A 13,065-nucleotide genomic window follows, 5' to 3' on the forward strand; every position below is an offset into this window, starting at 1 on the left:
GAGTGAAAATAATAAAATAATTAGCAAGAAGTCATCAAAGATTTGGAAAAGTTTACTCAATAAAAAGACTTCTATTAAAGACTCCTGTTTTAAGATTACCAAAATCTGACAGGCATTTTAGGCCATACATTCCTGAAGTATAGACAGTTTCTAAAACCTTAATAAAGGCTTTGGCTCAACCCTTAAATGCATGGAATATTCATCAGAACAAAACAGTTTATCTTATTAACCTAAGAGTGGGGCAGATGGCATAGCTAGTATTCCTAGAGCCGCTCTATAGATTCTTGTATTACATATTACCAAGGTTCAAAGTCATCAATATCTTCATGAGGTTCCACTAATACTCATCTAATTAGGTGGTCTATATAATCAGATTTGAACCACCACAGGCACTATCATCTTTTTTATTTATTTTTTTGTTTTGATTTTATATAGTAACAACTTGGCAGTATAGTGCTCTTCATGGGAACATATCTGTAGCAGAGACCTTAAAGTTAGTATAAAGTTTACTTGAGGTATAAATTATCACAGTACTTTCTCTGTACACTTTTCATTCTTACCTTGAGAGTGGTCCATCTACTACCTATCTACTACATTACCCTCTGTGTATCAGAATTATTTTGACCTAGATCTGGGGTGGGGGGTAGGGAGTCTAGATCAAGATTATATTAATAAGACCAACTCTGTCTTCACAGCTATGCTAATAGTTACTAGTCAGTTTCAGTCACATAAAAGTTTAAACAAGAGTTCCTTGTTTTATATCCTGCAGTACAATTTGAATGTATAAGATGTGCTGCTTTTTACAATACTAATAAACATATGACACAGAGGGACTTATTAAAGTTGGAAATGTATCTGGTCTGTGTTCACTACTTCCATTGTTTGTATTCTGAAGAAAGTAACCTAATGTCTAGTGGTCCCTTGTATTCCCCAACAGCTTCTAAATCTTCTCTTCAATTATTTCAGAATACTAAACCCATGAAAGTGACGTCAGAGAGGTATTTCTCAAATTTTACAACATGTATATCTTTTTAGAATCAATATTCCCTTACTTCTAGTCATCCTAATAACAAAAGAAATAAATCTTCTTTTAGCCCAAACTTGTTCCATGTGTTCTAAAGACCAAACTCTGATAGAAGACTTGGCAGCATGAGCCTGTATCCACTGGCATGAACTATTGCTTTTTAACATTGTTTAAATTGGGTTTATTTTAAATTTATAAATAATCAAGGGTTAATACTTTGACAGTATGCTGTGACTTTCCTTTAAAAAAATCCACACAATTACTGACTTTTTACTCTATATATCATGTCCTTTTTGAGTCCCTCTCTTGTGAATGTAGCACATAGTAAAATAAATCTTACCATTTAGTCATTTCTACCATCACTACATACTCTTCTATATCAAGGGATTCTGGGTGAGACTTACATATTTAATTTTCTTTTCTTTATGTTTTGTATTTTTATTAGATATTTTCTTAAGCATATAAAAAGTGCAATAAGGCTTTTAAAGGCTACAAAAGACTATCACATTTGTAAGTAGAATAAAGAGGGAGAAACTACATTTTATTACTTGTTGCAATGTGACATGTAATTGGTAAACATTTTTAAAAGCACCAAGTGAAAATGGGCCTGTGCCTTGCTTTAACACACAGAAAAGCTATAGGTGAATTTGAAAAGAAAACACGTTTTACAAAAGCAATTATCCTTTTTTATTTGTTTACATTGCACTGAAAATTTACATCATACTTTTACAAAGTTTTTATCATAAAAATATACTTCTTTACAAAAGTGTATGCATTAATATAAGAGGAGTAGCCAGTTGCAGAAGAAACATCATTTAAACAAGATCTTAAACAGATTAACCTTAACATTAGTGAATGAATCATTGTTATTGCAGTCATTTGAATAAACAAGAATAAATAACAGATGGCATAAAATTTAAAACCGCATCCTGTCAGTAGAATACAATGTTGAGAAAATTGTATGAATTTCCAAAACAATATATCTCAAAGTGTTTTACAAGAAGTTCACTAAATGTAGAGATAGCTCCAAGCAGTGCTCCCAGGTGCAATGGTTTCTCATAGGCACTCTTGTCTCATGATTCAAAAGCGAGACCCTTCACAGAACAATCCAGATTTGAAATGGACAACAACAGAGAGTTCACGATGAGTATGTGTTTATTTGGTGAAATGAAATATGACAAACATATAAAAGGAAGACAATGCCCTATTAACTAAAATTGCCAAAACTACAGCATGATGTAGCTTTAAATGAGCTAACAACAACATATAGACTTTTTAAATCTGACAATGACAACACTGGCTGTACCTGATACCTACTTCTTAAAAATAGGGTATAGACAGAACATTCAAAACCTGTCAAAATTTGATAAACACATATATTTGGGAAACAATTTTATATTGGTGATCTGAAAAAACTTCTTCTTGGTTCTTTTATTCAATACAGTAAGGGGTAGATCAGAGTGTATTGTACCTCTTTATTCAAAGAAACTAAAAAATATCAAATGTAGCGAAATCAGATTCTGCTAGAAGGATATGCAGACATAAATTAATGCACATAATTGATTTTTTCTATTAGGACTTTCAAAAACTTTGTAGTGTTTGGTTAAAAAAATTGGTAACAAGGTGATGTATCAGATAACTGCAAAATATGCATCTTTACAAATAATTTTTGTGAGCCAAAATACTTTGTAGATGACAAAGAATATTGAGGCAAACATCTAAAGAGCTTCTCATAGCTCAATGGATAAAACTGTTTCCTTGATAATAGGGAAATAAGAAAAGTCACAGAATCACCTTCCCATCTGAAGAAACTTGAAAATGATTTTAAAAAAATAGTATCTGTATTATTAACACAGAATGCCAGATTGAGGTGGGCAATTTTATTACTTCTGAGGCATTAATTTGCTCATAAATATTTAAAGTGTGTACCATTCTTAAATCTCTATAGAAATAAGAAATTTAATGCTTGGGATAAAAAGAATGAACTGCAGATATGTGGTATGAACTCCAGACATATGGGTGCAGTGTAGCTTATGACAGCAAAGAGAAGTCAGTGATCTATTGACTCTGGTAAGTATAGCTCTTATTTTCTACCCTATATCTTTTTTTTTAAACCCAGTCCCTCTAATATAGTTTATAAAGCACAGAAATACTGATAGTGGATGCTCCTCCAATATATGCAAATAAGTTTATGTTTTAGAATAATCTCCTTTTTAAAAAAAGCAAATAAACTGTGAGTAAGCACTCCTAGAGTGCAGCCCGATTTCTGTAAAACTCTCCATGGTAAACATGAAGACGGAGTTTGATCCAGTTTATGAAAAAAACACTCTTCGCTATCATTCCTCAGGAAAAGGTGACCCAGCAAGTCCTGAAAAGTGTGCTTTGTTTAGCAGTGAACTAAAAGTGCACTGTTCAGTGTGTCCATTTCCAGGATTCTGAAGAAGGCAACGTGTTGCCGTGTTATACCATTGTGCAAACTGTGTTCAAGTTGGGGTCAAATCGTACTGCCTTCCCCTCCACAGACTTGGCATTGGTGTCATACATGGGGTTCTCAAAGGCTGCTTGGCCATTGTTATTTTCATGAACAGAACATCCTGTGTACTGTGTTTTGGGTGCAGTCCTGTTAAAAAAATAAAATTGATAGATTCATGTTAGGGTGCTTCTAGAAACAGCAGACTAGGGTTCAAATAATACGCTTTCATTAGCACTAGTAGGAGATTATAATAAGAAATTATAAACCTCGTAAATATGTATAAATATCACATATAAGAATCATATTAACATAAATTAACTTATTACTTATTATGTATCTGTTTATATTCCAAACATTCTCAACACTGAATACATACTATATTTTCAAAGCTTATAAAGTCATTATCCTTGTAAATTGAAGTGATAGAGAACAAAGATTATGGGTAAACAGAACAAAGAGAATAGATCATGAAATTTGACAATTGTTATGACTCAAAGAAAGAGTTAATGTGCATTAATAATGTGGAAATTAAGAAAGATAATGAGGAAAAAGTTTTCTGGGAATTAAAATTTTTTGCAACTTGAAGAATAAAAAGAATATAATTCTATAATAACACAGAAATTTGAACTGCATGAAGACTGGATAACAAATGTTTGTAAACCAGAAATCTAATTTAGGTGCCGCATAAATGCAAATCTTCAGCTTTTTTGTCAAATTGTATATATAAGAACCAACAAAATATTAAAAATGAAAAGAAAAGTCTTGCTGACACTTTTGTCATGAAAATGTTTTCCAACAATCACAGGTAGTTGACATTTAAACTTTTAGCTTTACTTAAAACCAATGGAGTCTAAGCAGGTTTGTGTAAGCTACTTGTTTATAGTTTCTTAAGTTCTTAACCTTTTCACTAATGCTTATGTGTTATTTCTCTTTCCCTAATCATGTTTTATAATTTGTATATTGTGTTTCATTTTTATGAAGAAGTGGAGACTTGGCTTAACTCTTTAAAGGGTCTTGTAGGAAAATAAATTAAATCTTGACTCCTTTCCTGATACATAACATTATACTTTTCAACTATCAACTTCATGGAAATTTTTGTTACACATTGAATTACATTATGTTACAGTCTCAGTGTATTTCCTGTGTTGTTATTATTTCAAATATATGTAAATTCAATGGAAATAAATTTTAAAACACTCTCAGGAATCTTGATTTAAGTTCCTACTTGAAAGAAATTTACTTGAAGAATTTGTTTTCTTGGCAAGTGAATAATTTACAGCAGCTACCACTCCAACTCTACATTTCTTTAACCAAATGCTTAAAATAAATATTAGGTAATAGGTTATGGCTATCTCTGCTTTTTTTTTTCAACTAGGTAAGAATAAAAAAAGATTGGAATCAAGAATATATACCAGAATTACCTCTCCTTAATATTGATGTACATTTTGAGACAATGTCTCATTTATCTCATATTCTCCATATTCAAGAACAGTATTGAGCTTCTGATGCTCCTGCCTCTCTGCCTTTCTTGTGTTAAAACTACTAGTATGCAGCACCACATCCTATTTATCTAATACTGATACTGTATCCAGAGTGTCATGATTAATGGGCAAAGACTCAGCACTAGAAGCCTTGAGGTACATCTTTAAGGAAAAAGATCCACCAAGCTTTATAAAACCAAAAATGTTATATTATGAACATCAATTTACTCAAATTTCATTAAATTCTAAAACACAAGTGCTAAATCTATCAAACTTCTAAAAAGTCATATGTGTAACACATAGTGAGCTCCAATTTGGTAATTATTTCCCAGATAGGCCATAAGTATCAAAAGTAAGAGAAAGCAACAGAAAAAAATTCTTTTTTTCAGATACTATATTAAGAACCTGGGAGGTGATAGACTCTCAGGATTCAAAGGGAAGGACCATAAATGAAATGCCCTATAATAGGAAAGGGAACTTGCAGAGTCTACCTCCAGTAGAAAGACAGAGCATCAAGTGGAGGGATGGGTTTGTCATCCCACTGTCAAAAACTCTGACCCAGAGTTGTTCCTGTCTGAAAGAAATGCAGGGACAAAAATGGAGAAGAGCCTGAGGGAAAGGAGATCCAGAGACAGGCCCAAACTGGGATCCAGCTCAAGGGGAGGCCTCAAGGTCTTACACTATTACTGATGCTATGGTATGCTTACAAAGAGGAGTCTATCATGACTGCTCTCTGAAAGGCCTAACAAACAGCTGAAAGACTCAGATGGAGATATTTATACTAAATCAATGGACAGAAGCTGGTGACTCCTGTGGTTGAATTAGGGAAAAGTTGTAAGAAGTTGAAGAGGAGGGTGACCCTTTAGGAAGACCAGCGGTCTCAAATAACCCCTGAGATCTCTAAGACACTGAGTCACCAACCAGGCAATATATACCAGATTATACAACGCCCTCCACACACACACACACACACACACACACACACACACACACACACACACATACAGAAGAGAACTGCCACGTCTGGATTCAGTCAGAGAAGATGCACCTAAATCTCAAGAGACTTGATATCACAGAAAGTTTGGAGGTCTGATAGGTTGGGAGTTCAGGGCGGGGATGTCCAGGGGGAGGAAGTATAGGATATGGAACAGTTGTAGGGCAGACTGGGAGGGGAATAAGGTCTGGACTGTCAAAAAAGTTTAAAGAATAAATTAGAAAGAAAAAAAAAAAAAGAAAAGACAACCTATTGAAAAGAAGACATTATATTTAAACTATGTATTTTATAAAAGGTTCAAGTCCAGAATGAAGGAACTTTTCCCCTTATCAGTAAGACAAAAAGGTTTAATTCGTAAATAGATTCTACAGAGTTCAACACATGCTCAAAATTCAGAAAACAGGAGACCCTGCCCCACCCAGTAGGTAAGTCTACAACATACTTCCTACTACTAGGTCTCAGGGAAAATAATGGAAATGAAGTAGAAAGGTTTTAAGAGCCAGAAGACTAGGGTACCTAATGTTAGTGTCTTCTAGCCATAACAGGAAATACTATTTTCCACAAAATCTCAACTCCAAGCTTGGCAAAAACAAGAGCAAATAATGACATCATGAGTTGGCTAATACAGGAAATTTCACAAGACCTTACCCCTGGGTAAAACTTCAAGCTATTAATGGATGCTAAAAAAAAAAAGTGGGCATAAATCTCCATAATGGACAAGCTCTCTGATTAGTTTTCCAATTCCAGGTGTCAACCCTAAATAATTGTATATAATAACACTAAAAGGTCCAAGTTTCTTTTAGTATGGGTGTTTGTGTGTGTGTATGCACATATATATGTGTATTTATGTCTGTATCACAGTGGGTTTATAACAATGATTCTCAACTTTCTTAATGGTATGACACCTTAATATAGTTCTTCCTGTTGTGGTGATCCACAACCACAAATCATTTTCTTTGCTGCTTCATAACTGTAAGTTTTCTACTGTAATGAATATACTATAAATATCTAATATGCAAGATATTAGATATGTAACCCCAAAAGGGTCATGACTCAGAAGCTATGATGTATAGCTTAGTTTCCATGTGGGTCCCCCAATAGCTAGAGCAGAGACTCTCCCTACAAGTGTAGCCTGACTGTGATACATGATCCCAACAGGGCTGCCTCAGTGGGAAGGGATATACCTAACTCTGCAAAGGCTTTAGACTAGGCTAAGGGGATGCGTGGGGCAGGGGCCACCCTCTCAGAGGAGAAGGAGAGGGTGGTGGGAGGGACTCTAGGAGGGTGACTAGGAGGGGGCAGCATTTTGGATGTAAATCTAAATAAATATATATTAATAATTAATTATAAAGAATCCCTATAGAGGAAGAAGTCATGAATTTGAGAGTGTGAGAATGCTAGAGGAGTTGTAGTGGGTGAAAATGATAGAAATGTTGTAAATATTAGATATGAAATTGCCAAAGTAAGGCAAATAGGAAAATTGAAGATACTCAATGTAATTACAAACTATGAAACAAAGGCCAGAGCTACATTGAAACATTATTTTAAACATACACTTAGATAGTATACCAAATTTAACTAAACAAAAATAGAGTTTAAGTATTAGAGAAGATTTTTGAGAGCTCAGAAAATAGACTCATTTTACTGAAAAATACAAATAATATAGGTACTATAGAAAACCACGTGGTGCTTCCTCAGTGAATTAAAATAGAATTAAATACACTCTAACAACCTCAACCTTTAGTACATACTCAAAGCAACTATGAATATACAGTCAAGAATCAAAAAAGTTGTACATGAATATTAGCATTATTCACAATAGCAAATGATGAAGCAACTCAAATGTCCAATATTTGATATGAGCCAATTCAAAGAAAAAAGTACCCCATAAAAAGTAATATTGTTAAAAAATGTGTTGTAAATGATATCACAGGGGGTAAAATCTTAAAACACATTCTGTGTTGAAGCAGGCCAATATCATACATCATATGCTTGGATTAATATAAAAAATCAAAATAAGAAAGAAGTTAGAGCTATCTTTGGTTGAAGTGTGAAGTTTGGGAATTGGAGAATGACTGCTAATGAATTCACACTCCTGTATTGATGAATACATTCTGTAATTACATGGCAATAACTTTCACAAAACATAGTGGATCCTCCCATTGTGATTAAATTATACAATTGAAATGTGAAAATTACATATATTAAAATTATATATAATATATATATACATATATATTAAAGAAGTCTTATTTTAGATAGCACACACTGATATACAAAAAATGTCAGGTTTGAAGACAATGTACTTAAGTAGATAAGTGTGTATGATATAAATATACTTAAATATATTTAATTGATATGTTATTTTTATCTGCAGATTTTTACTTGATAAATATTTTTCCAAATAGTGGAGAATTAAAAATAAAGCTCCTTTCAATGTGTGTATTCCATAGAATATATATGACTGAACGATCATATGTGCTATTATTTAGTTGACATAACCATTGAGTAATCTTCAAACAACCAAAGATGAATGACAGATAGAACATGATTCTACACTGCCAGTGAACCTGAGCTTTCCTAGTTTTCTTCATTGCTCTGGCAGTAGTTTGTATCTTTTCAATTTAAACCTGAATGTACATTCAATATCTCTAAAGTATCAATATGTTTAATATATAAAAATAACATGTGCAATAAGTTCTGGGCAAGAAATTTAAACACAAACTGAGCAAGTGTTAGGTTGAATCATGTGTAATCTACCCGTGAGATATATAAATATGGCAGTGAGTGATAGAATCAGAGAGAGTTACAATTCAGCACATAGATTTTTAACAACACATGAAATGAAAAGGTAGAGTTGAGGTAATACAGTAGAAATGGCATGAATTGAAAGTTTGTGCAAAGTTTTTTGTTTGTTTGTTTGTTTGTTTGTTTTTGTCACTGAAGTCATACATCTTACCTTTGTTTGTAAAGATAAAACCCAAATCCTGCAAATATAAGTGCGAAAAAAGGCACAAGTATTGCAACGGCCACGGAACTACTATTTGTACCATGAGGCTGATTTGAAGAATTTGATCCTTCTGAAGTATTCAGTCCTAATAAAAATAACACAAATAAGTTAATGATGCACAATCAACTTAATGTTATAATTGATCTTTATACATTAAAAGCCAATATGTTTCTTCATTTTCAAGTTAGGAAAATAAGACTTCCAAAAATTTAGGATGGGAACAAAGAAGAAAAAACAGCTAATGGCTTCTTTTACTGAAAGGAATTGATTCTTTTTAAACATTTGTATAAATCTGTAGTGTTTTAGACAGTTATTCATATCGTCTGAACACTCTCTAGCCAGTGAGATTACTGTGTAAGTATCCAATGCCATTGAATCATTTATAGGTTACATTAAATGAAAAAGTCTGTTTTGTTTAGAGAGTTAATATATTATTTTGTTATTTTGTATTTAATGGCCAAAATTACACACACATATATATATATACATATTAAAAGTGATATTGCATTTATAGCTAAATATTTTTTCAGTAACTCAGTGTATTTATATAAAAGTTTGAAGTCATGATTAGTTAAAATGAATGTTAAAGTAATAATTCATTGTTTATATATTCATACAAGAGTTTAATGATAGGAGATAATGTACCTCAGGAATATATACACCAAAGCTATGTGTTTATAAATATAAAAATATCATAATTATTGTGCCCCTATTGGCATAATTGTACATGAAAACTACAAAACATTGTGCATTACAGCAAAGGAAAAAGTTATGTATTTAAGAAGAACTAAGCTCTCAAAGGAACCAATTCCTCAAAGTTATTTCTCTGTCTATGCTTTAGAAGTTTTTCATAGTGCCACTACATCTTCTCAGAAGTAAGAAAATTGCTCCAATATTCAAACTGAAAAGAAGTAGTATAGTTCTCAGGAGAAGAAGTAAAACTAATTTACAGTTTAATATTTCCATGTTATCTATATCACTTTTTCTTCTTTGTATTTGCTTAGGGCCAAGACAGCTTACCATATGAATGACAGATATAATGAAATACTAAGCTTCGTATAGAGTTATTACATAAAGAAGTGATATTTGAAAGAATATGATTATTCTTTAAATGTGTTAAAATGGCTAGCCATATAATTCTGACAATGCATAATTCAAGATATTGTAAGTGTGCAAAATGTACAAAATTTATATGTCTTTTTATAATGTCTAAAGTATCAAATGAACTACTAGAAAATAAAAATTAAAAACAATCAAATATATTACCTAGTCTTTGTAGTCCAAATTGCCCATAATCTTTGCCTTTAATAAATCCTTGGAATACATAAGTAGCTCCATCAGGCTCAGCAGAAACCTGAAAATATTTGATAATGTGATTAAATATCAAGACTGGCCAGATCTTTATTTTTTAATCCTCAATAAATACTCAATACATACTAAGGAGAATGTTGGCCTTTGGCTTTTTCTATTTCTCCTATGTAATGAGCACTTGAAGAAAATTTTCAATTACAAAACAAAGGTACAACTTATAGCTTTAAATAATTATAATATTGGTAAATTGGATATTGCATACTACTCTTCCATAGTTTTTTTATATCTCTTATATGGTAGGAGTACATTTTTTCAAAACATAATACACTTAGAAATTGACTCAGAGTATGGAGAGATGGTTCAACATTTAAAATCTGCCTTTCCAGAGGATCTGCTTTCAGTTCTCAGCACCCATTCTATGAAGTTCACAACTACCTGTTCCTCAAAGCTCTGGGAGATCCAACATCATTACTGCATCTCTGTAGGCAGCAGCTTGTATGTGGTGCACACACATATTCTCAGGCATAGATGGTTACAAGTAAATGAAAATAAAACATAAATTAGGTAACCAATTATATTAGCCCTTCTTCTACTCCAGAGATGCCACAGAAAGAAGATTTCTTTTTATCTGCCTGGGTTTTTTCCCAGCCTCACTTTGAGCCATAGTGAAGTTGATAATAGGCTAAAAAAATACTATGATGTAGAGATCATATTTCCCATTAGATTAAATGTAAGAAACTACTTACAAAAAGCCATATACAATATCACTTTGCTCATAAAAAATTAATCTATGTAAATCTACAGAGACTGAAAATAGATTATTGACTGCTTAAGTCTAAGGCAGGGATGATGAGTGCTGAGGGAAATAAGTGAGAGCTATAGGCTATGAGATACCTACTTCAAGTGATGAAGTTATTCTAAAGTGAGTTTTCTAGTTATTATAGCTATCTGGACATATAATCAATCTCACCAATGTATATTCAAAACTTTATTAACTGTAGAATAGGTTAAAATGTTAAAAATTGAGCTGTTAAAAATGGCCCCTGTCAATGGGACATAATGGTGGAACACCTATAACCCCAGCTTCTGAGGCTGCGAACCAATAAGTGCAAGTAGGAAGCTAACTCTAAAGAAGTAGCAGTAGAAGCATCAGCATGCATCAGTATATCTGAGAGCACTGATGTGTTCTGACCCATGAAATCCATGCCTTCCAGGTAGTAACTGCTCCATCAGCCCCAGACCCAGAATAGAACAGAAGGATGACCTCAGACAGGCATCCCTCACCTACCTCCCACCAGGGAAAAGAAGTTTCTTGTAACCTGGGTTGTATTGGTCATTCTTAATGTTATTTATAAGCTGTCTAACATCTGTACTTTATATGTATATACACATAATCATGTTTTAACAGATTCAAATATGTTACAGCTCTTCACTGCATACATAAAACAGCAAATGATACAATTTAGTTATTCAGTAATGAATGAGTAACATGAATTTATTCTAAACAATAAGTTATCTCACTCATGTCTGCTGTAATAAAAGTTACAACCATGGCTCCAGCTGCATATGTAGCAAAGAATGGCCTTGCTGGGCATCAATGGGAGGAGAGGCCCTTGGTCCTGTGAAGGCTCGATGCCCCAGTGTAGGAGAATGCCAGGGCAGTTAGGTAGTTGGGGCATGGGGTGGGGAAGTACCCTCATAGAAGCAGGGTGAGGGAGGATGGGATAGGAGTTTTCTGGAAGGGAAACCTGGAAAGGGGATAACATTTCAAATGCAAATAAATAAAAATCCAATAAAAAGAGAAAAGAAATAACTTATAAATTATATCATAGAGATAAAGTCAATATATCTGATTATACTACTGGCACAGTTTTCTAATGAGAATTGTAGTATTTATGAAAATAATGTTATATATTCACCATAAAAAGCAAAGTACCTCAAACTAACTATGGGAGTCTGACATTTCTCAGCACAAGGCTCAGCCTATCAGTAGACATTCCACTGTGGTCATGACCACACTTAAAAGTCAAATGCAAACCCTGATACTTTAATGAATGAATGAGCCTCATTTTAATGTAATTCAACAACCTTTGTAAAAAAATGAAGACTTATAACTTCCCAACTCTGTAAATATAAAGAATACAAGCAATACAAAACAACAACAACAACAAAAAAAAAAAACCCTAAAAACTGCATGGACAGTGTTTTGCTTTGAAACAACTTTTTTTTTTAAACTCTACTAAGGGGTATCTTTCATCATAAATTCCTATCAGTCTAGTACCAGAGACTTTAAAATATTATCTGATTTCACATATTTGTCTTTTGCAAAGACTCAATGACCTGAATGTTAGGGTTACGTCTTATGAATGATAATATTCTTAAAAACCTCCATTACTGTCAATGATCAAATAAGACAGAGGGTATGTCATGAAGATGCAGTAGCTGTTTTTACAATAGAAGCATCTCCCATAAATCCTCTCTAGACAACTTTGCACCTACCTCCACACTGTGAGCCAGAATGTTATAGACCTGCCATCCCACACCCAGAAACTCTGACACAGAATTGTTCACGTCTGAAAGAACTGCGGGAGCAAAAATGAAGAGGAACCCGAGGAATAGGAGGCTCAATGATAGGCCCAAACTGGAATCCAGCTCAAGGGAAGGGCCCAAGGTCTGACAGTATTGCTGATGCTATAGGGTGCTTACAAACATGGGCCTATCATGTCTGACCTGCCTCAACAAGCCGGTGAAAGAGTCAGGTGCAGATATTTA

General features: G+C 33.3%; 1 protein-coding gene across 6 annotated transcripts in view; it reads right to left on the reverse strand.

The window, feature by feature from the left end:
• Positions 1–1,687: 1,687 nt before the first annotated feature.
• Positions 1,688–13,065, reverse strand: part of Csmd3 (CUB and Sushi multiple domains 3) — a 1,179,548-nt gene continuing 1,168,170 nt past the window's right edge. For all 6 annotated transcript variants that reach the window (XM_031358937.1, XM_031358936.1, XM_031358940.1 and 3 more), the window contains 3 exons: positions 10,249–10,336; positions 8,932–9,067; positions 1,688–3,644 (listed from right to left, as the gene is read on the reverse strand). In XM_031358937.1, the coding sequence (XP_031214797.1) occupies positions 3,485–3,644; positions 8,932–9,067; positions 10,249–10,336 (384 nt within the window). In that variant the 3' untranslated portion in view covers positions 1,688–3,484. The remainder of the gene's footprint in view (positions 3,645–8,931; positions 9,068–10,248; positions 10,337–13,065) is intronic.

Source organism: Mastomys coucha, unplaced genomic scaffold, assembly GCF_008632895.1.
Source record: "Mastomys coucha isolate ucsf_1 unplaced genomic scaffold, UCSF_Mcou_1 pScaffold7, whole genome shotgun sequence".
NCBI lineage: Eukaryota > Metazoa > Chordata > Mammalia > Rodentia > Muridae > Mastomys > Mastomys coucha.